At 37.6% G+C, this 23477-nt stretch overlaps 2 protein-coding genes across 6 annotated transcripts in view; one reads left to right on the top strand and one right to left on the bottom strand.

Annotated features, from left to right (window-relative positions):
- tbc1d32 (TBC1 domain family, member 32) overlaps positions 1-17566 on the bottom strand; it is a 90295-nt gene extending 72729 nt beyond the window's left edge. For all 5 annotated transcript variants that reach the window (XM_084377067.1, XM_084377065.1, XM_084377068.1 and 2 more), the window contains exons 1-19: positions 17485-17566; positions 16579-16741; positions 16098-16259; positions 15303-15480; positions 15004-15075; positions 14795-14914; positions 14357-14435; positions 13832-13935; positions 13679-13740; positions 13266-13416; positions 13077-13136; positions 11684-11783; positions 10230-10367; positions 7178-7267; positions 5858-6000; positions 5005-5132; positions 3766-3967; positions 2064-2143; positions 1796-1934 (exon numbers count right to left, since the gene is read on the bottom strand). In XM_084377067.1, coding sequence (XP_084233193.1) covers positions 1796-1934; positions 2064-2143; positions 3766-3967; positions 5005-5132; positions 5858-6000; positions 7178-7267; positions 10230-10367; positions 11684-11783; positions 13077-13136; positions 13266-13416; positions 13679-13740; positions 13832-13935; positions 14357-14435; positions 14795-14914; positions 15004-15075; positions 15303-15480; positions 16098-16259; positions 16579-16733 — 2163 coding nt within the window. In that variant the 5' untranslated portion in view covers positions 16734-16741; positions 17485-17566. The remainder of the gene's footprint in view (positions 1-1795; positions 1935-2063; positions 2144-3765; positions 3968-5004; positions 5133-5857; positions 6001-7177; positions 7268-10229; positions 10368-11683; positions 11784-13076; positions 13137-13265; positions 13417-13678; positions 13741-13831; positions 13936-14356; positions 14436-14794; positions 14915-15003; positions 15076-15302; positions 15481-16097; positions 16260-16578; positions 16742-17484) is intronic.
- Positions 17567-17856: 290 nt separating this feature from the next.
- hsdl1 (hydroxysteroid dehydrogenase like 1) lies at positions 17857-22775 on the top strand. The gene is made up of 5 exons (XM_084377313.1): positions 17857-18280; positions 19681-20126; positions 20252-20335; positions 21088-21240; positions 21353-22775. The coding sequence occupies exons 1-5, from the start codon at positions 18061-18063 to the stop codon at positions 21422-21424; spliced, it is 975 nt and encodes a 324-aa protein (XP_084233439.1). The 5' UTR covers positions 17857-18060; the 3' UTR covers positions 21425-22775.
- Positions 22776-23477: the final 702 nt, after the last annotated feature.

Genomic DNA, 23477 nt, shown 5'->3' with positions numbered 1-23477 from the left:
TGGTGAATACTGAGCAGTCTTCAGGAAATATGACTGTGGCCTTGAGGTGGAGCAGTAGCAACAAATTACCACAGAGTCCAGAATGAATTAGGGATACGGATGACACAGGCCAACACAATGAATAAAGGTCTTTAAGATAAATCATGTTCTGCAGGATCGGACATTATAGAATACAAAAGCCTAGAAATACATGCTTTTTTTTTATTGTACACAGCAAACATTCAGTTTGTGCAGGATTAACACCGATTCCACATCTCAAATGTAAATGATTTTTGAGGGTCTAATGATCATCTTTTTCTTGTTTGTCTCACCATCATTGATTTAACTTCACAATTCACACAACTTTGGAATCACCATGCAAGCTCGGACGGAAATCAGAACTTTTCCAAGTTCATTTTGACGGATTTTCTCAAATGTCCCTTTTGCAATACTTCTGCACTACTCTAAGCCTCGTCAATTGCTTATTTTTTACTTGACTTGGTACAAGTTTGTGCTGAGCATCCAAGAAAACCTTCTAATTAATTTGCAACATGTTTTCACGTAAATAGTTGTTGCATAATGTTTTCCTGTAATCAGATTAATAACTAGAATGGTACTCACTAGAGCGCATACTGTACCTCTACCAAGGCCCAATGTTCCCTTTTCATTCAGTCAAGCCTAATCCAGTATCCTGATTTTTTTTTTCATCAAGATCTATGCATTATTCCTTAAAAAATATGAGGAAAATTTTCAAAAATATTCAAAATACTTGATGAATGAAAAAAATCCTGGATCCGTCCCTTTATCTGGATCTGCACTAAAAGTAAACAGGGTCTATTCTGGGCTGAGACCCATCCTCTGTTCAGTAGTTTTTGTGAAATCCTGCTGAAAAAACAAACCAACTACCAGAGATGGGTGAAAACGCAACCTCCTTTGTAGAGATAAAAATAATAATAATAATAATAATAATAATAATAATAATAATAATAATAAACACTAAATACTACTTTCAAAGATGAAAACTTCATAATTTAATTCAATATAATTTAATGTACTTGATGCAACAGTCTGTGTAATTAAATTTTTTCCTTATATTGCTTCAGTGTTGGCTGACTGTAATTTAAGCCATTATTTCAGCATCGATGCTATCGAGAGGGATTAAAAATCGAGCCAAAGTTAATGCTCCCAGGGCTTCCATAAAGGTGATGAAACAGTTCCATGTAAATCGACATCAGCTCTTTTCAGCATGTCTGCACTAAAGTCCAGTGCTTTGTACAATTGATTCCTATGAAGATTGACTCATCTGATGAGCTTACATTTTAACTTGAAATCTGCTACCAGAGCTTTTACAACTAAATGACTCTGGCAACGTCTGGAGTTCCTTAGTAGTAGGAGTTTACGTCAGCTTAAACAAAGATAGCAATTGTTGTACGGTAGGTGAAGGGGATGAGTGGTGCTGTTCCCTCACTGAGACAGTTGAGGTGCCCTTGAGCAAGTCATTTGATCTCCAAACTGCTCACTAGGGCCTTGCAGTGCCTAAGTGCAGTTAAATCAGGCAGTTTCCAGGTTTGACTGTGTGTATGTGTGTATGTGTGGAGCAGGGTGTTGCTGTAAAAGAAAGGACTACACATGAACGTATGGAAAAAAAAACATCTAAATGTCAGCACACCTGGAAAACTGGATGTGAATATATAGAGCTTGTGAAGTATAAGACAACATTTTGAACACTATTATGTTTTATGATGGAAAAGGACCAAATTGAAAACATCCACAGTTACACTTGTGTTGGATTATAAAGTGCTGTGTTTGTTGTTACCTGTAGTTTTTTAGTAAAGCGAGAGAACATGTAGGAGACACACTCGTTGATGGCTCCCGTCTGCTGGAGCAGCAGCAGGCCTTTAGGAGTTGCAGCAAAGTTCAGCAGGCTATCCAACAATGTCTCTTCCCAGATCAGCCTGCTCCAAAGTCAAAGGGAGAATCAGAGGCAGCTGCAGCACTATGTATTTCACACACAATGTATTTAACATCATGAGATTTAAACATACACAACATCAGTGTTTGTATGTGTGTGCGTGTAGCCTCACATGTTCTGCAGCTCCTGGGTGGATTTTCCAGCAGCGGCTCCAGGAACCGGGGTCGGAACTCTCTCTGACAAAGAACTGGTCTAGAAATAAAGAAGGAACACGTTTTATCATTATTATACTCAATGTATGAGTGTTTGGACGCATGTGAAGATTTTGACAAAATGATTCACATCATGCTCCTGTGTGGGAAACTTAAAAGCAGCTCCCTATGTTTTCTATATTCAAGATTCAATTAACCCTAAACCTGATGTTTGTCTACAATAAGCCCTTTATGTTTTGTCTTGATATTGTAATTCTTTACATCTATAATTGATCATTTAATCATATAGAAATGATCACTCTTGCTAATTTCACCTAGAAACAATCTTAATGGAATAAAGATCAATTTAAAAAATTGAATAAATAGAAATGTTTCAGTCCTAAAGAATCCACTGTTTGTGTCAGACATTTATACTGTATGTTAGCGCTTGTGCATCTTTAACAAACTAAATGATGTGCTAGTGGAGTGGCTGAGGTTGATTACTGCGTAGCTGTGACATAACAACGATACAGAAGTCCTGATTGCTCGTTTAAATGCAGTTTCTGAAAAAAGGCTGTGTATTTCTTCATTAATTGATTTGATAATTTCACAGTATTTACATATCATATACATTTCACTTTGTACAATATGGAACCTTTAACTGGTAACCGTTTGGTGTACGCTTGTGAGCTAAATAACATCAAATTTCTCCTTAAGATGTTGGTGTGTATTTACAGTAGGTGGACTGAGGTCAACTTGCATCATGACTCTGAAAATAGATCATATCATCATACAGTACACTAGGTGTTGTCCTGTGTATCACAGTGGAGTACGTGCAGAATAATCATTAATATTTAACAAACATTGGGTGAAGTCAGGCGGAAGTGATCGGGGTAATGTTGATTGGCTGATGGCGAGATGTCTCGTACAAGTTAATTTTTGACATGGACATTCACGATAACAAAGACTTGTAAAGGCAGTTTCACTACTTGCCTTTTCTATGTTTTTATATGTATCTGTATCTGTATCTGTATCTGTATCGTAGCTGACTTGTTTTTGGTTTTGGTTGCACATTTAACTGTGTTTGTTTTTGTTTTCAGTTTTCCTTTTCAGTTCAGATTATATTAATAAAGGTATTCTGATTCTGATGCTTCATTATGACAAGAAAAGTATTCAAAAAATTAAATGAAGCAGATTAGAATGGCTAGTTAATTCCCTCCATTTGCAAGCAGTAGGTTCCTGCAGCAGTGGAGGAATAAAGAGAGAGCACAGCATTCATCAAGCAAATGAAACATGACAGGAGTATTCTAGCCAGAGACACTGAGTATTAGACATGGATACCCCTCCATTAGATATTCTAGGGGGAAAAAAATTGAGAGACAAATTTTATCCACCGTTTTCACAATGTTTTTATGGGCACATTAGTTATTATTCTGCAAGGAAGGCTCTCATTTCTTGCTTTTAAAGAATCTGCCTGTAAAAAAGAACCAATTCCATACAGCATTACCGAATATTAACCAGAATTTTTGTCATTCTTTTGTATAAAACCTTGCCCTTAAAAACACAGACTCTATTCAATAACCACTCAAAATCTGAGTTGAAACCTAAGCCATAGAGTATGTGAATATCTGACACAAAAACAAACTTTGATCCATATTATATGAAGAAATTACGTGCAGATACCTTTTTCCAGGCAGCAGCTACAGCCTTGTGCAGGCCGTAGGGTCGGAGCACCTGTAAACCCTCAAAGGTGTTGTATATCTGCCTACAGACGAAGATGAAGGCTCCACATAACGTATCAGACACGTCGGATTCACTTAGTGATGACAGCTCTTTGTCCAGCAGCCTGAGAGTGAACTGTACGATGACATGAGCAGCAAAGGTTCTGCAGAGGAGACAAAGAGAAATATGCTGACAAGAGATACAAAATACACAAACACACAGAATGTTTAATATAAGATCCAGTGAAAATGTATGTTGACTGTGTTTACATGAGTATTCTGATTATCCAGGTTTATGACTGTCAAAAAACTGGATCATATCCAGGACACTGGAGGCATGTAAATGCACACAGTGTGCAAAGAACACAGTGTATCAAAGCCATGATTTCAATCTGTGACTGGTGCGGACTTTGACCTTATTATTTTTCAAAATCTTTTACATGCACAAGAGCCTCTTTAAAACACTGAAGGGAAGGGAAAAAACAAAAAAGCATAATAGGTCTCCTTTGAGTCCTTTTCCATCCATTGTTTCAATGATGTTTTGCTAAATATCAAATAAATTCTATTACATTTCTTTATTACTCTAATTGACCTATTTGTATTGCTCCCTGATTTACAATTCATCTAATTAACAGGTTTTGTCTGCACGATTTGTCTAAATTTCTAGAGTAACAAGAAACATGGGTTTAAGTTCCCAGTGCACTTTAATGTGCTCATTAATACAGCATATTTCTCAGAGGAGATATATGCAAGGATTAATGGCAGACTACTTTATCACATTTATCAAAACAACAATTTGTACTCAACAGCCGTATCCACCTTAGTGAACGTGTTATTGCTAATTCACAACAACAGGCTGTAGTTTAAGGTTGGACAGACTGACCCAGGTTACAGACAGGTCAGGGTCAGCCAATTAAAATAGCATACATTAATACTGAACACTCTGAGTGACCCTGAGTGCCTTTAATAAAACATACTGTTGGAGTCGGAGTAGATCAAAGATATAATCGCAGTGACTGACAAACCAGCAACATCCTCGGGTCTAATCTGTTCTCTGTGCAGAATCAGGGGGATTTGTTATGCAAACTTAACTTTATATTAAAGTCTTCTTGCTCCGTCAGAAAAATGTAATTTATTCATTACCATGAAAGATACAAAATGAAATAGTCTATTTAATCATAATTCAATCACAGTGTCTCACCTCTCACTGTGGGCTACTACTAGATTCTTCTCGTACAAGAAGAGAGATAATCCTCTGTCGGTGTTTGCGATGCGAGCCAAGACGTCAGCTATGAGAGTCAGTGTTGCTGCGGGAGATTTTAATTTAGCCTGCAAACCGTAGAGAATACACAAACAAAGATTACCCAGCTGATTCAGAAGCAGGTAGAATCCCAGGAGGGATGGACAGATGTTGAATACTGAAATAACATCATTAACTGTGACAAAACGATGGAACTGAGAAAAAGCTATTATATCTTCAAAAGCGATGCCTCCACAAACAGTTTTTCAAAATACCCTTCCTGCTGTGACAAATAAACAAATACTTTTTTTTGTCCTTATAACATGATTCTTACAAACACTTTAGGATTCAGATATGTTGCTGGAATCAAGGATAAAGGTTTGGTCCTGGGTAATAGTTGATGTTAGGATAAGTTTGTGGCTATACACCTTGCGTTAGTAGCCAAGATTAGGACCGGATGTATAATCAGAGAAATACGGTAAAAGGAAATGTTATTCATTTAATGCTGGGTGTTAAAATTGGAGCTACTGGTTAGGAACTAAATCAAGTCAGTGGACAGTAGGGCGAGGGCTAAAGGCTGAAGCATTTATTTATATATAAAGTTGCCATATTTGACTAGTTTATGTCATAGTCAGATATCACTACGTCTGACCATTTGCCATCAGAAGATATAAAACAGTATTCAGAGTCTTGCTCATAATTTTAATTTTGGTGGCGAAAGTCACTAAAAAGGAGGTAAGATCACTAGAAAACTTCGACACTGATGTTTGTTTGCGTGTGTCTGTGTGTGTCTGTGTGTGTGTGTGTGTGTGACCTGCTGTTCAGTGAGCAGAGCTATAACCGGAGCCAGCAGTGTCTCTATTACGGGGGTCTGGTAGAGACACTCAGCAGCACACTCTGTCCTCTCACACAGCTTCCACAGCACCTCCATGGCCAGACCACTGGGAGACAGGGAGTCTGAAAGCATAAACAGTAAATTATAACTTTTTTCCAGCTGAAATAACTCGTGCTTTGTGTTTAGACTGTGTCGATATATTATTCAAATAAAGTACATGCAAGTCAAAACATTTGTTGATAACCTGAGAACCAAATTTTGCCTAGATGCTCCTACCAAACCAGCTGGATGCTTGTTTTGCAGATTGGATGCATTTTAATCATAGACTGTATTATAGAAGCCACAGTGACGTCACCCACTGGTTTGTGGACCACTTCTGCATTGGCTTCACTTTTCAAACCAAGAGGCAACATCCATTTCTTTTTTTTATTTATTATGATTTATACATTATCATAGGTGTGTTTGAACCTATCATTACAATGCTGCTTACATGTTAAGCGACAGTAACTACAGTAATACAACAATGTCAGAGTATACATAACAATCAACAGAAAGAGGTCATTAAGCATAATGAGCTCTTTAACCTTGGATGCTTGAAGAACATTATGCTGGTAATACCTCTCTATTTCTACTTGACTATAATTTTAATGCAGGACTGATTTGAAGGATATTCTACACTGTAGTATCTCTACCTTTACTTCAGTACATAATACTATTGAATTTAGACTTAAATATTGCTTTATGGAGCTTTAAATCAAAATATTCTTCAGCCAAGACAAACTCCCTCACACACACAAACATTAACTCTGCATCTACCTCAGACACTGTATTCTGCAGCATCATCACACTGCTCAGAATAGACTCTCACAAGTGGTGCATGTGATCCTCATCAGACTGCAGGTAAAATATTAATATAAATCTATGACTTGCTCGACATGACTTCCTGCAGCAGCCGAACAAGCTTCTCCTCTGACAAAGTCATGGTAGGGGACACTATTGATCACTGGCAGGGAAGCTGCTGCAGTGTAATTCATGAGAATGGATGGTGCAATAAAGCAAGGTCTTCCAGGAGACAACCATAGGACTGCATGACTCAGTACAAGGTTAAGAGATAAAAGATATGGTATCTGAGCGACGCTGTTATGCCTCATAGGGAGGGTCACTATGTTCCTTCGGTCCCTGAGTCCAGACTCACAATCTGGACAGAAACCAGGGAGGAAGCCGAAACTCGTTGACGTACAGGGTTAGGGTTAGGGTTAGGGGTAGTATAAATCCGTGTGTGAGTGTGTGCGGCCTCACCTGTGTGCGAGGTGTCACTGTGCAGAGGTTCAGGGTGTTGGTACATGATGTTGATCAGGATGACAACCAGGTCTGTCACGCTGACTGGATCTGAAACACACACACAAAATAATTAAATAATCAGTCAGTGTCTAGACAGAGACAGTATAAAAAGTGAGTACTGCTGAGAAATAGATGGAATGAGTCCAGGTCTGAAATTTTGGTAACCTTGAAGATAAGGATCATCTTGGCTCACAGTTTGAACCAAATTTTATGAAGGGGGATGCGTTTTGTTATCAGTTATATTTCTAAATTACCAGCTGCTTGTTCAAAGTGCTTTATATAAAGACTCAAAGAGTAAACTGTGCTTATAACCAGTAACATCCATGTATTCGTACACAAAATACACATGAAAAACTGTCATACATAAAATACAAACACACGGCGCATGTCTGAAGGGGCTTTATATAACATATCATACTTCATAAGACTGACTTCTTATTCATATTACAACTGAAACAAATTATTTACCAATTGGTCAAAATGACGTAAAATTAATTGACAAAAATTTTGTTGCAAAAGTATCTAACATTTGCTAGTTGCAGGTTCTCAAATGTGAAGATTTGCTCTAATTGTAAAATTAGAGCAAATCTTCGTCATTTTGACCAATTGGTAAATAATTTGTTTCAGTTTACATCATATATTTTTGGAGTTTGGACTGTTGGCTGCACAAAAACATTTTTTAGGTTCTAGGAAATTGTGATGAGCATTTGTCACTATTTTATACCCTAAATGATTCAACGATGAATCTGAAAAATAAATTATTATGAAAATAATTGTTAGTCGCAGGCCTAAGTGATAAGCCCATATACATATTATGATATTAATATAACAGGCACATAATGCAATACATGCTGTTAAGGAATAGAGCTGCAATGATCAAACAATTAATCAGTTAGTTGATTGATAGACAATTGATGGCCAAATATTTTAATAATAGATTAATCATTTCAGTCACTTATCAAGCAAAAATGTTGAATGTATGCTGCTTTTCTCTGTCAATTATGAAAGTGAAAAGAAGAGTCTTTGGGTTTTAGACTGTTGGTTTAACAAAAGAAGCAATTTATAGACGTCACTTTGGGTTCAGGGGAATTTTGATGAGCATTTTTTTTAAATTGTTTTAAAAATGTTATCCACTAGTGATTAATCAATTAATCATGAAAATAATCAGCATATTAATAATAAACATAATTACTAGATGCAGCTGTACTAAATACTAACTGTATAATCGTCACTATCTGTGTATTCTTCTGGCGGAAACATTTCTCATATTGTAAGAAGAAATGTAAGGAAAACTACCGTCCACTAACCACCATCAGTCTGAGAAGAACTATTTAAGTTAAAAAATATAACAATACATCACATTTCAACTCCTTTAAGCTGGCTCTATCTCTGTCTATGAGAGTACACCTCTTCTACTGACAGAAAAATGATAAAACATTATCAATCGTCACTGTGGCAAAATCAGGACAATAGAAACTACAAAAAACACTTGTTTAGTAATTGACACATATGATGACACATGAGTGAGTTACAGATTTTGTGCCCACGTCGAGGTGTGGAGAGACTCATCAACAGGCTTCACCCTAAAGCGTGGGTGCTATGATCAATATAAACTGCTCTGTCATTGATTTGATTGCCTCCAGACTTACTTGGAAGAAGAGTGATTAATGATTAATGGTTAATAAAACTGTGTTGTCATTCACTCTGTTACATAACTGTTACATAACTGTATCAGTGATTAAGATGAGTGGAGGGACCAAAATCAGTGCACAGGACGACTGGAGGGAGTGGTGCAAACGCTGACCAGACACATTCCTACATCTGCTATAAAGATTGGAGTGATATTTTGTTGTATAATCACTACGGGAGATATGATGGCAATAAACTATAACCAACAAACGATGCATTTTTCCCTTTAACTCCTTTGCAGCTGCCAGCAATGGACAATCAAATATTCTTTACAGGAAGAGTTTAACTTTTCATGAATTATTTCAAATTGCTTCCTGGTGTAGAGATGAGGAGATCGTTACCACTCTCATGTCTCTACAGAAAAAAAATAAATGAAAACACGCAAAGCCAGCAGCGGGTTGGCTAAGCTTAGCACAAACACTGAAAACAGGGGGATATAGCTAGCCTGGCTCTGTCTGAAAGTAACAAAATCAGCTATAACAGCTATGGGTGTGTAAGGTTTTTGTTCAGATTAAACAAACAAGATACAAAATGTTAATTAGTGAGCTTCAGAGATTCTGGAAGTCAGAAACAGACTACCTGTAGCCTCATATTTGACAGATCCACCCAGGGATGACACACATTTTCCCAAAAAGTTGAACTATTTCTTTGACTACAGTCAAACATCACACTGCTTTTAGTGAAACAACTACGTAAGAAATTAAAAGGTAAAAAGGTCATATTGATACATTTTTATGTGGACAAATATTTTTTTTAAAAAACAATACATCTACAGAGCTTGTAGAAAGGTGCAGAATAAAAGTCTTTTCCTTTCCTTAAAAACGTTGTTATGATCGTGAATTAAAAAATGTACTACATCTATCTTTAGATATAGTTAAACTACATCTTTAGATATAATTAAACTACTGTATCTTCTATATTTTACTATATCTATAATGCTGTTGGCATCACGTGCTATCTGTCCTATGTCAGCGATTTAGAGTTTTGGTACTTGCCAGTTTGTGGGGAAAAAACGTGATGGCTGAGTTGAGTACGGCCAGCATTGTTAAATTTAGCTAGCTAGCGCTAGCAACGCTGTCACTTGCAAGCTAGCGTTCGCAATGTTAACTAGTGCTAGTGCAAACTGGCAACCATTTGAGGGGGCAGACTATTCACAAAACAGCAGTGCTGTGACGAATACAATGGAAGAGGGGAGATGGAATGACACATTTAGTACCTATATATATATATATATACACACATATATATATAGCTTAAAATCTTATACCCCATATTTTTCACAGGTGTTTGAAACAGTTTATACAAAGGTCCAGTGTTTTACCTTTGCGCTTCCTCACTTTGATGGGAAAGAGCTTTCTCCCATTGGCGTAGATGAGGAGTTTCCCCAGGACACACAGCGAGTGGACAAAGAAGGCATATTCAAGCTCTTTTCGTGTATAAACACTCCTCTGGGCTGAACCTGGAACAACAACAAAAAATAAAACTGTAAAACTTGAACTTTCCGGACTTTTACATTTCCAGTTCCCATGAGGACCAAGAGACTGTTGTTAGTAATAATAGATGTTAGATGGAGAAAAGCTCAGAATAGCTGATTGCAAAGGGCTGATTGTAAAGGGAAAAAAATACATGTATTTTTCTATCCAGTGGCTCATTGGATGAAACTTTTGAAATGTTGCAAAATATAGATCAAAATTCAGAGGGGTTTAAGTAGCATGCATGGCCAAAAATAACATCCACAAGACAAAGCTAAAGAACTGATTAGTATCTGTAAAGACTATCATGATTTCAGTTGAATATGAAAACAAACAATTAAACTTTACCTTTCAATACTGTAATATGCTAATTACTATTCTTAAAACCATTATGAATGTGACATTTCTTATCCAAAGCTTTTGTCATAGAATGAGATTGAAAATGAAAAAGAAGCCTGTGGCAACCTTGCAGCACCTCAGGGGTGCTGAAGCTCAAAAAAAAGCACAAAAGCTCTTCTTTTATGAGTGTATCAGTGACACTGGAGTCTGTGTATCTCCACTCATCCAGGACAAGGTCAAAATGTTCAGCCTCGACGAGCCAGCTGGCTCATAGGAGATAACACAGACATTCCCTCACACCCCATCTCCCACTGTAGTCACTCTCATTTATTGAATGATCACAATTTAATGTGCACTTGTATCTGTGGCATTTTAGCATAAATATACAGAACAATTAAAGCTAATTCTGCAAATTTAAACAAACAATCACTTGGAGACAATAAAGGGATTAATGGGAAATGTGGCCTAAATTTTGAGAAATTTGGGGATCCAATACTGATCATCAATCAACAACATTTATTTAGTCACGCCTTTCACTGAGTGTTCATTATTCTCTCCATTACCCACAACACTTTTTCCATTTTATCTTTTGTTTTTTCTTGCATTATTCTCATTTCTTCTTTTTCTTCTTTGACTGCTCTCTACTTTCTCTGCATTCCTCTGTTTTAATGACAGCAGAAACAGCATGTGCACATTAACAAAACTGAATAAATGATGACTGCAAGTCTAGGTGAAATACATTTAACACCCACAGGCTTCAAATGAAGCATTAATTTCTCATTAAGCTTTCACAGTAGTTCAGACTGAGTGTATTATTTTTTAGGGTTGCTTCACAGGACACATTAAATCAGCATTACTGCAAATGTGCTGATGTTTACCACACAGAGTGAAGATTGGTATTCAGATGTGCCTGAGAGAGTACATAAACCTGTTGAAAAAAAACAGGACTTTATGTTTTGCTTACCAGAGTTCTGCGGCTCAGCTGACCCGGTATCAGTGGTTTCATCCGTGAAACTTTCACAGGATTCACTGTAGTGGATGCACTGCTGAAGGGCTGCTACCATCTGAAAAAAATGAAAGGATTAAACTAGTGCATGTTATTGAAGTTGCTGCGAACCTCTGACTGGCTGAATTAATTGACAACTTCTAATCTCTTGTGCAAATTTGGATGCAGCTATGAGCAGGCCAAAAACATCAGGCTTACTGAGGAATTCATTCAGAATGCCAATGCAACCTCTTCTTATTGAACCTCTTAATGAAGAGTTTTAGGACAAGAACCATTCGTCTTAATCTAAATCAGAGCACCTGAGGGAATGTCAATGCACTGCAATGAAAGAGTAGTTAAGGCTTATAGTGTTGTAACTGTTATTGACATTTACTTTAGTGAAAGTTTCTGGGGTGATTCCACAGTAATCCTTTCTAAAGTCAGAGTGAGAGTTTAGAGGGAAGTTGAGGATCAAACAATCGATCAAAGTGTCAAAGTGACACTCAACTCTTGTGCCCCTTTGTCTTAAAGAATCCTCTGCTCTGTTTGGCTGTGTGAATTACACATATCCCACGTATATACCACAAAGAAATGGTCATGAAATAAGAATTTCACTGTAGGCATCTGTTAAATGGAACCAATCTTTTGGGGAAACATCACCCTTCTCAACACCTGTTTGTATTCTCACCATATATCTTGTAACAGTTATGGCAGGAACTCGATGAGCAAATTCAGCTTCTCTAAATGCAAAAAGTAGCTGGGAATTAGGGCTGCAACTAATAATTATCACCATTAAAAATGTATCTGATAACCGATTAATAAGTCGATTAATCATTTAGTCTATAAAATGTCAACAAGATTGTAAAAAATTCTCATCACAATTTCCAGAGTCCAAAGTGACGTCTTCAAATTGCTTCTTTTTTTCAACCAACAGTCGAAAACCCAAACACTTACTGTCAGAAATGACACAGAACATCTGCAAATCCTTCCATTTATGAAGCTGGAACCAACAAATGTTTTGCTTGAACATGACTGAAAAAAAAAATCTTTCACTGCGACTTATCACCACAGCTCTTCTGGATTAAGGTCATCATCCAACTCCGAATAACTGAATTTGGACATTTTAGTCCTACAGGCCTGCAAGCATAGCTGAGTTTGTTCCTAGCTTTCCCAAGTTCATGCAGAGGTTTGTCTTTCCTGAATATACTCGACAGTCCAACAGTTTCTGTTGCCGAAATGAGATTCTTGGTTTGAATGCCTTCCAGAGAGACTTTTCAGACTTGTTCAGTTGGTTTATTTCTTTATGGTGCCTGACCTCTCAGAAGTACAAAAGAGCTAGTGAGAGATATTGATTACTGAGTGAAACACTCACCAGAGACTTGTATTTTCTCTCCAGGAGTCTGAGAACTACAGTCCTGCTGTAGTATCCATGCTGAGATGATAGAGAAATAAACAATAGAATATATGAGATGGAGTACAACATGAACAAGAGAGGAAGACACATATTAAGCAACACAGAACTCACACAAATCAAAAGCATTTGTTCATCTGTGATACACACCATCCACTTTTTAAACCACGTGGCTTTAATATCCAGTAAGGCCAGTAGGTGAATGGGTTCAAGTGCTTTCTCTGTCCCAGGTGAGGCTGAGGCATGTTCATGATGGAAGGACAGCAAGGAGAATGTGCTCTCTATCACTTCCTCCATATACCTAGAGCAGGGTGGAAAGAAGAGCAAAACAAATTTACTGAATGTAAACCATCATTCTAGACATAATAAAGAGAAGTCACATAGATTTGGACAGGTCTTAACCATGTGGGAAACAGTTACATCATACTTGCTATAAACTGATGTGTGCTGGTCTTAAGCCTTTTTATGATGCACCAAATGTCATAATTCAGTCAGTTGCATCTGAGACAGCGAGTGAGGCGAGACCTGCCTTCCCTGACCCACATATTGGTATAAAAACTCACTTCTCAGGGTGGCGGATCCAAAAGGTTGTCACCTCCTTTTGAAAGTCGTTCATCAATCGAATCTGAAGCAGGATGGACGGAGAGAAAGAGAACGCTGTAATGTGTATGTATGGTGATACACTTTAAATAATGTAAAATAAAAAGATGCTGAACCTGTTTGAGAAGACGACTGATCTCAGGTCTGTTGATGTCGATGGCAGATGAGCCGGTCGGAAAGCTCAGTTTGTGAGACTGAACACTTGACTCCACACTTTTAGCTGCACATCAAAACGCAAAATACAAATATGCAAGATAATATTGGTAGCCATATACATAATGCAGCATAAACAGTACACAAAGTAATAATAATGAAGTCAAAACCTTGATTGTACAACTTGATATATTCCTAATGAAAACTGTTCACATTAAGGCCTGTGAACTTTTATTTAGTATAAAATTATTCCAATAATGTCAGTGAATTCACCTCCCTTTTATTGCGGTGGGAGCAGAGAGTTGGATAACTGATTAACTTTGTACATAAAACCAAAACTACAGCATCTGCATGGCCAGATAATACAAACAATAAGTGGGAAACATGTATTTTTCCTCATGTAAGATTATAAATAAAGAGGAGGTAGAGTAATCCTAAAAATGTTTTATTTAGTTCAAACATGAAGCTGCTGCACATGACTGGCCTACCCAAGCTGGTGTAGATCTCTCTTGTCACATTCAGTGGAGAGGAGGAAAAGCTTTTAGCAATGAACTGCAGCACATTATCCTGATGGAGTTGAGGTGGAGAAGTATAAGATATCATCATAAACACACACACGCAATCATATATATAATCAATCTATCATACCTACATTTTAAATTATTAAAAATCAATTCAGTATAATGGGAGGAAATTAAACAAGATTGTAAATCATGAGGGACTACAGTGTTATCTTGTTTTCTCCTAAATTAAGCCAGTGTGGCAGGATTGTGTGTAATTGCAAGTGTTTTGTGTTTGTTATTATTAATTACAAAGCCTGTAATTATTCATTAGGTTACATTATTATAATTACATTTTAGTACATGAATTAAATGTGAGTTTGCAGGACACTGATTCCTGAGTAGGAGAGGCTGCTCAGGACTCACGCTGAGGTCCAGATCGGTTAGAGCTGTACAGAGGTTCCTGCCCAGGCTGCTCCAGCTCTCACAGCTCAGCACGTCAGACGGAGGGGCACAGCAGAGGGCCTGAAGAGCCTCCCAACGCACCTTCACACAGAGTTACATTACTTCACCTGAACGACTGTCACATTTAAATCTATGACAGTGTTTACACATGTGTAAGTAAGCCTTTCTACCTCTTTGGGTCTGCTGGAGTCAAGTTTTTCTGCCAAAGCTTGCAGCTGCTCTTGTCTGATGAATGCATAACTCTGGAAAGGGAAATGGAGATGAAACAAAGAACGTTACAATCCACCATAAACTGACATTTGAAAAGAGCTCTCATTGTCTGATGGCAGCACGGCAGATGTTTCAGGGGTCATGGGTGCACATTAATTTTACCATGGAAGGGATCAATTACATAAGGAGATTAAGACACAATAAATGAAGCAAATACAACCATTTACTGTCTTCAGAGTTTATGTACTGTATCTCTGACCTGGTTGAAGGAGGAGTCACTGTCAGAGCAGTTGTCAGTGTAGTGGCTGTTGGACTGACTGTGCTGCTTCTCTCTGTGCATCTCCTCCTTCCTCATCTGGTCCTCCTCAAATTTGTTGATTAAAGATTCCACCACCATGATCATGGTGTTCTTCAAGGTCTGCATCATCTGCTGGTACCTGCCACAGGAACATACTTATAGGTGTATTCTTAATGTCACCTAAACCCTTTGCGTGATAACTCATGTGTCACTGTCTGCTTTGTGACTATATGCCGTGTGTAATTCAACAGAAATCCAACTTTTTTGTTGTTTTTTTAGGGGGAAGTTTGCTGTTGTTTTTGTTATTGCAAAGACTTTCCTAGTAAGGTAAAAGGTAAAATTCCCTACCAACTGTCTGTAATCCCAATGTGGGGTAATACCAAAAACTTTCAAATTTGGAAATACAGGAGAGAAAAATATTGTAAATGGCTCAGCCAACAGCTAAAACTATATCAATGTCATCGGACAGTATTTGCTAGCTTCTTATCACAGAACATTAAGGAACAAGTTGTGAAACTATTTTACAAAACTTGGGAGTTGAACATAACCACAATTCTATGCTTGGAATTTTGAGTGAAAAGAAAGAAGGCAGGTATAAAATACAATCAAAGTTATGAATAATTAATCCATGTTCCTATCCTTATCCTGAAAATAAAAGAACACTAAGTGTAGAGAAAGCTGAACAAAATGTACTGACTAACTTTGAAATGACCATTTATACAAAACTGAACAAACAAAATTCATAGTTACACTCACTCATCCGAGTCTCTGGTCCTCCGGGTGACAGCGTGGATCAGGGTGTCGTGACCTGAGCCTATTGCATGTTGTCCATCTCTGGTCAAGCTCTTGGTCTCTTCTTCCACCACAGTCCCCAGTGAACTCTCCACATACTGACGGAGGTACTTGACAAACTCATAACTGCAAAGAGAGCATTGACAAAATAAAACCAATTGTTAAATATATCTGTAAATCTGTCGCATACCAACATGACAACAATAACATATTATATATATAACAAGGGACCATCAAAAGAGGAACGTTATTGTTTTGTCTTTGTTAAAATGTGCAACTCGACTTATAAACTTATGGTTTATCTTAATCAAGTACAGCCTACTACTAGAAAAAAGGTAGCACTAGCACATTTTAGTGAATGATGACCAGTTGAACAGAAATGATTATTTCATTTTTCAGTTTTATGGGGGTCCACTGCCACAATATTCAAGTCTGACAGACTTACTTATGGAAGTTCTTGTCAGTCTCTTCCAGGTGAAGGAGGATTTCTTCAGCACATTCGGTCGACGGAGCACCTGAGATCCTGTCGTTGATGCTTCTCAGAAGCTGCTTAAGCAAAGACTGCAACTCCACCTCGTCTTCAACTGACAACTGAGACATCTCTACAGCTGGATAGAAAAGAGTGACTGGTTCAATAGGTTTAAAATCTGCTTATGTATGGTGGTAAAGGGCCAAGTCACCAGGGTTTGACAGAAAAGCTAAGTTCAGAAAGGAGGACGTGTATTTGAGTTCTCTCAAAATATTGTAAATATAAATGTAAATATAAAATGATCAATATCTTTTTCTAACAAAAAGGTAGAAGGTAAATACATCACCCTCAAACAAATGTAAAAAGAGTACAAACATCCTCAGCTATGAGGATGCTGCATTCGCTTTAATCAGTTTCCATGTTCAGCACAGGGTTGTAAAGATGCATTGAAGTTTTGGTTGTGCGTCAGTCACGTGTCAGTCAATTAATCACCAACAGGTGTGACAACCCTCTGGTACACTAGCTGTTCTCTATAGAGAAAATGGGAGTATTTCATGACAAACATTATACACAGCTGTTTCCTCTAAAATATACAAATAAAAATCCAACAGCAACAATTAATAGACCTATGCTGTACACTCCAAGGGGCTACATGATATTTATGTCTTTACCTAGAAGCCAAAACCAGCTCATTGCTTGCCTCTGGTTAGCTTGTCGCTGCTAGGTGCAACAGTGTAACACAGCTAGCTAACGTTAGCTAAAGGCAAAACTGGCTAATTTTAAATAAAACCGCTGCTGAACGAAAACCAAAAATGTCCCCGCTGCACAGACTAAACACCCAAAATAAAACACATCGTGTGTAGTGCATTTCAAAACAGTCACCTTGTTTCTGGACTTGTACAACCTTTTCATCCAGATATCATTTCGGGAGCAATTGACAGCGGCTGCTGCGTCTCTATGGAAACGGCCACTTAGCGTGAACTGCGGTGCATTGTGGGATCGAAAGGAACCATGCGCTGCCTTACCAAAACGTCGGAAATGTAGGTATTACACGTTAAAACATGGATAATGAAAAGAACTAAGGGTAAAATATGACAAGAAAAGTAAAGAAATGAGATCTGTCATTCGTCTACAGCAAAAGTATCCACTGTCAAACTTCTATACAGTAATACTTTTAAATTGAAAAACTTACCGACGGTTTTTCTTAATATTTTTGAACGCAGCACCAGTGAAGTACGCTGTCACGTGACTCAATGTTTTGCTCGGGTGCTACACAGGAGACATCTCTGCCGGCTGAAACGTCTGTCAAACCTGATAGTTTTATCATATATTTACTATGAAGCAACAGCGACATATTCTGTTCACACGCCTGACTCAATAGTTGACGTTACGTTTTAGAAATCACAACGTTAAATCTACTGAATAAGGCTTTTAGCTAGCAAGCTAGCATCAGCAACTATGGCGGCAGTTGACAGCTTTCAGTTTTTGTACAGAGAAATTTCTCGATCATGCAGCTTTTACTTTGAAACCCTGGCCTTGGTGGGGGCTCTTTACACCGCCAGCAAGGTAATAATCCTGCTGAGAGACTGCTGCACGCTGGTCAGGGTGCATTTCCTGCCAAGAATGATCCCGACCAAGAGCCTGACCCAGAGATTTGGTGACTGGGCTGTCATTTATGGTAAGGATGCAGCAGGGGATCACAGCAGAAACAATGAGAGTGCACCATGCTGTAGATCTTTACGTCAGAAGAGTCAGTGGAGTCATCAATTTAAAACTAGGGCTGCTTTCATTAGTCTAAAAGATTCAAGTCAATTAATGTTGTAATGGACAAACAGAAAAAAACTGGGGGGGAAATCAGTTAATCATTTAAGTTACATTTTGCTGATTTAAAATAGTCAAATTTGACATTTGATGTTATTGTAAAATTAAATATCTTTTGGTATTCAACTGTTGGTCTCACAAAACAAGAAATCAGAACATTTTATCTTGGGTTTTGTCAAATTACAAGGAGCTATTGTGTACTTTTCTTCTGACACTTTGTAGATAAAATTATTAATCTATAAATCAAGACAAAAACTGGCAGATTAACATTGTTGCAACCATAAATATGACACACTGCACTGAGATGTGAGTGTCACAGTGACTTAATAATGTAAATTTGACAGCTAATGTCTTTAAATAAATTATATTACATTTTTAAATTATACTTTTGATTAATGGATAAATTATTTGGTTCATGTAATATGAAAAAATAGTGATAAATAATGCCCAAGTTGTTTTGAGATTGCTTGTTTTACTCAACAGTCTAAGCTTAAAGATATTCATTTTAAAATCAGACAAAACACAATAAAAAGCTTCTTTTTCTTTCACATTGAGAAGCTGTGACCAGCAAATGTTTGTCAGTTTCCCTCATAAATGATAGTTACATGAGCTGATAACACTTGTTGCTGTTTAAAGGTCCCATATTATGCTCCTTTTCAGGTTCTATATTTGTTTTAGGTGTCTACTAGAAAATGTTTACATGCTTTAATGTTAAAAAGACACATTATCTTTCTCATACTGTCCACCGCTGTCTGTAGGCTCCGTTCTAGTGCCAGGCTCTTAAAGGCCCACCCCCTTTAATAGCACAGTCTGCTATGATTGGTCAGTTCTCACAGGTCTGAGCAGGCACCGTCCACCATGCTTTCCCAATCAGCTCTGCTGGTAATTTTTGCAACCATGGCCATGCTGAGGGCGATGACTGTATAGTTGTGAACTCACAAATTAATGGAAGTCCTTACAGCTTGTTTTAAGATGCAGTTTCTGTATACAGGCTGTGTGCATTTCTCCATGGGTTGAGCATTGTTCTACTTTCAAGTATTTATATAGCACCTAGATAAAAAAAAAAAAAACATGAAAATTTCACTTTCTACAATATGGGACCTTTAATTTCTTAGCAATCAACTAATCCGCTTATAATTTCAGCAAGAAAGTCAACTTTGTCTAATGTTTCGAGGTCATAGACTGACTCTCAGTGATATATCCTCATTCCTTTCTTGCATGATGTTCAATGAAAAATATTGTCCTCTCTCCTGTCAGGTGCATCAGAGCCTGTGGCCAAGGCCTATGCAGAGGAGCTGGCCAGGCACGGTATCAGCATCATCTTTGTCACTAAGGACCACACCTCTGTCAGAGACACCGCTGCATCCCTCTCACAAAGCTACGGAGTGGAAACTGTCATTATCCTGGCTGACTTCTCTTTGGACCAGGCAGCCAGCAAGCCCATCAAAGAAGCCCTGAGGGGTAAAGATATCGGCTTCCTGGTGAACTGTGTGGATGAGGCTTTGTCTTCCCCTCAGAGCCTGATTGAAATGCCTGAGCAGAGCCTGTTGGATTTAGTGAATAAGAACATCGCGGTTGCTACTCTGATGTCCCGGTTGGTGCTGCCGGGGATGGTGGAGCGCAGCAGAGGAGCTGTAGTCAATATATCATCGGGTGCTTGCTGCAGGCCTCTCCCTGGAAGAGTGACACTCACCGCCGCCACTGTGAGACAAAACACTCAGTGTATCTGCTTCTTGTGCATTCATACACACCAAGATCTCTACCCTCTATTGTCTATTGTCACACACACTCAATAATCCTGTTTGCCTTTCTTCACCTGATATTTCAGGGTTACCTGGATCATTTCTCCAGAGCTCTTCACATGGAATACAGCGGCAGAGGGATCTTTGTCCAAAGTCTGATTCCTTTCCAGGTAGATTTCCTGATATGACCGTTAACGAGTAGACCCTTTTTTATTGTGCCGACCAAAATGTGTTAAGCACTGAAAGCTGCCTTCAAATGCTCGTCAGATTCATAATCTTGTTTACTCATTCTGTGATTAGATAGTTTTAGAATAATATTTTGACAATTACAGACTTTTTAATTTATATAAAGTTCTTGTACGGCTGCTTGTATTGAAGACAGGCTTCTTTGCATTTTTAAAGCCTCAACAATTACACAATTAATCAATTAATGGATTAACAGATAACAAATTGCCAACGATTTTGATGATTAGTTCATTATTTAAGTTATTTCTCAAGCAAAAAATGCCAAACATTGGCTGGTTTCAGCTTGTCACATTTTACAATGTGTTGCTGTTTTTCTATGGTAATATATATAATAATATAATATATTCATCGTAATTTGAATATCTGAGGGAATTTAACTGTCAGTCGCAAAAAAAAACAAGAAATCGAATTTTTTTTTTGTTTAGGTTTCGCCTTGGTATGGCGTCTGGACATTAAAACATCCCCAGTTTCAACGTTTGACATTTGACTTTGGTTGCTTTTCTTAAATGAAAAATAAGTAAGATTTAATGCTAAGCTCACAGTTACCAATGGCATGAAAAATGTTTTTCTATGGGTCCTTTTTTCTCTCTGTGTGGGTATCTTCAAAGTGAGTTCTCACATTTTACCACTATTCTTGTCAGTTCTTGATATACAGTATGTGTGTATGTGTAACCAGATAGCTTCAAGTGAGCAACAACCATCATCATCATCGTCAGCTTCATCAAAACCGGGCTGGTTTGCACCAAAGCCAGAGGTTTACGCTCGCCACGCCATCTCCACCCTGGGCGTCTCTAATAGGACCACAGGCTACTGGCCTCACACACTTCAGGTCAGCACAAAATAAGTCAAGTTGTAATACTGCATTAAGATTATTACATTTTTTGTGATCAGGAGTGTATCACTGTTGTTGATCTGTTTCTCTCTGCTGTTTTTCCTCACAGTATGGGCTGATGAGATGTATTCCAGAGTGGATTTGGGTTCTTGGATCTCGTGTGTTCATCAGTTTAAGCTAAGAGCTGAGTTCACCTCCATTCATCAAGACTTAACCCATTTACTGGATCTTCTTGTTGCTGGTGTCATGTGGAGTGTAACTTCTTCTGCCATTGGTTTAAATTTGTTCAACTCTAAAAAGCTCTGTTGTGGTTGGTGGTTAAATTTGATTTTCCTATGTTGATTTGGTATCAATTTCTAGAGAAGCTGCAGTGGAATTTGCTTGAAATATTGAATGACTATAGATGCATTACTCCCGAGTTACTGGACTATGGTCTGACAAATCTGTGACATCCTAAATTAACTATAGAAACCAGACAACCTGATGAGCCTCCACACTGTTTCAACCCTTTAAACTGTTGGACAAGAAGTTATTTAAAATCAGGCGGCCACCATGGACCATAAAGGCCTGGTTGATTAAATGTAAAACTGAATGTACAATTAATTTATTTTTCTATATATTTAAAAAATTTGCACACTGAAAAATTTACTGTATAAAGTGCAGGTGAGATTCAGTAGAGAGCAATAATAAAGCAGTTTGAAACCAAAAAAATAAACACAATAAAAACATATGGAATTCAATATGACTTATGACTAGGTAATAGATTTAAATTTTCAATTTTTAATTTTTGACCTCTAAGATCTCTTCCTGTGAAAAAGCTCTGATGGTCACTGAGTTTTGTTTTTGTGTGCTGAGATTTGACTTCCCAGTTCTTTCCGGTTAAACCTGCCTTTTACCAGCATTGACTAACCACACCTATATGGCACACATACAAGGAACGACATGCCAAAAGCCAAACCCAACATCATTTAACGTTTTTAGTAAGCAAAAGTTACAATATGCAACACTAAATAAAGTGTCATTTAAGCAGAATTTTGCAATAACACCACTCAATCCAGATCTAAGAAACATGTTAATTGAAGCTGGGAGGGGTAAATATTTAACTCAAACTCTTTATTGAGACCAAAGCAAGTGTAAATCTGAAGTTATTCCTGCAATCTGAATGTAACTTTAGCTTACCAGTAGGGTATTATACCCTCAAATACCCGCAAATTAATGTGTGGTGGTGAATGAGGAATGATAGCTTTCGGTGGATGTGGATGAAGATTCAAGCATCTCCAGGAGTGAATTTAAAATGCGCTGAAGATTGAGATTGTGATGTTTAGTTTGATTGAGAACTTAAACTTGAGCTACATTTAGTGTGTGTGGATATTGCTCTAAAAGAAGTATTTAAATAAAAAATGTTAACAGATTCAGACATATTGTGTTGAGTGATCGCTTAAACATAAAGTTCAGTATATAATAATGTTGACTTAAATATGACGTGTCATCAAAGCACATAATTACACCAATAAAACTCCTTCATTCCTCCACTGTCCTGTATTCATTTTTCATCATAAATGTCAAAGTGTGTCTTTGAAGATTAGTCCTTTATCTGACTGGTTAGCTCTCCAGCATATACAGTATGTGTACAGTATTTGAACTGTTGATTGATTTATATGCTGAAGGCCACAAAGCCTTGTTTTTCTCTTTAAACGTCAGGTTGGTGTAAATCATTCACGTCCGCGAACAGACACCACGCCGGCTGCCAGGGTTTACCCTGTGACCCCCTCAGGTCAACCGGGTCAGAGACTGTTTGTAAACCTCATGGACACACGTGAGGTGCAGTCTGCTGTGTATACCCAATGTGCAGCGTGAAACATGGCTGTTTTTGGGAGGATTAAAACACAAAATCAGAATCTTTCAATATAATTAGAACGCAAATATCATCTACTGACATATTGTTTCATACAGCAACGGTTCAAGTAAGATTTATTTGGGAATTGTCAACATGAACAGGTAAAGTTGTGAAGATATTTTGTTTGTCATATGAAGTGCTAAAAATTAATAAGAAATATGACAACACACTTGATAATGTACATCTATATAACTCATTTTGATGCAAATATTGTAGCCTAAAGTGCCTTATAAATGAAAAGAATCAAGAAAAACATAGTAAAATGAAAAAAACCAGTACAAAATGAAACAAATGCAGAATGCCATCAGCAATGGCAATACAATTATATTCTCAACAG

The sequence above is a fragment of the Pagrus pagrus genome, assembly GCF_965226575.1.
Source record: "Pagrus pagrus genome assembly, chromosome: 16".
NCBI lineage: Eukaryota > Metazoa > Chordata > Actinopteri > Spariformes > Sparidae > Pagrus > Pagrus pagrus.
The sequence above is the reverse complement of the archived record's forward strand: the minus strand, read 5'-3'. Positions and strand labels throughout refer to the sequence as shown.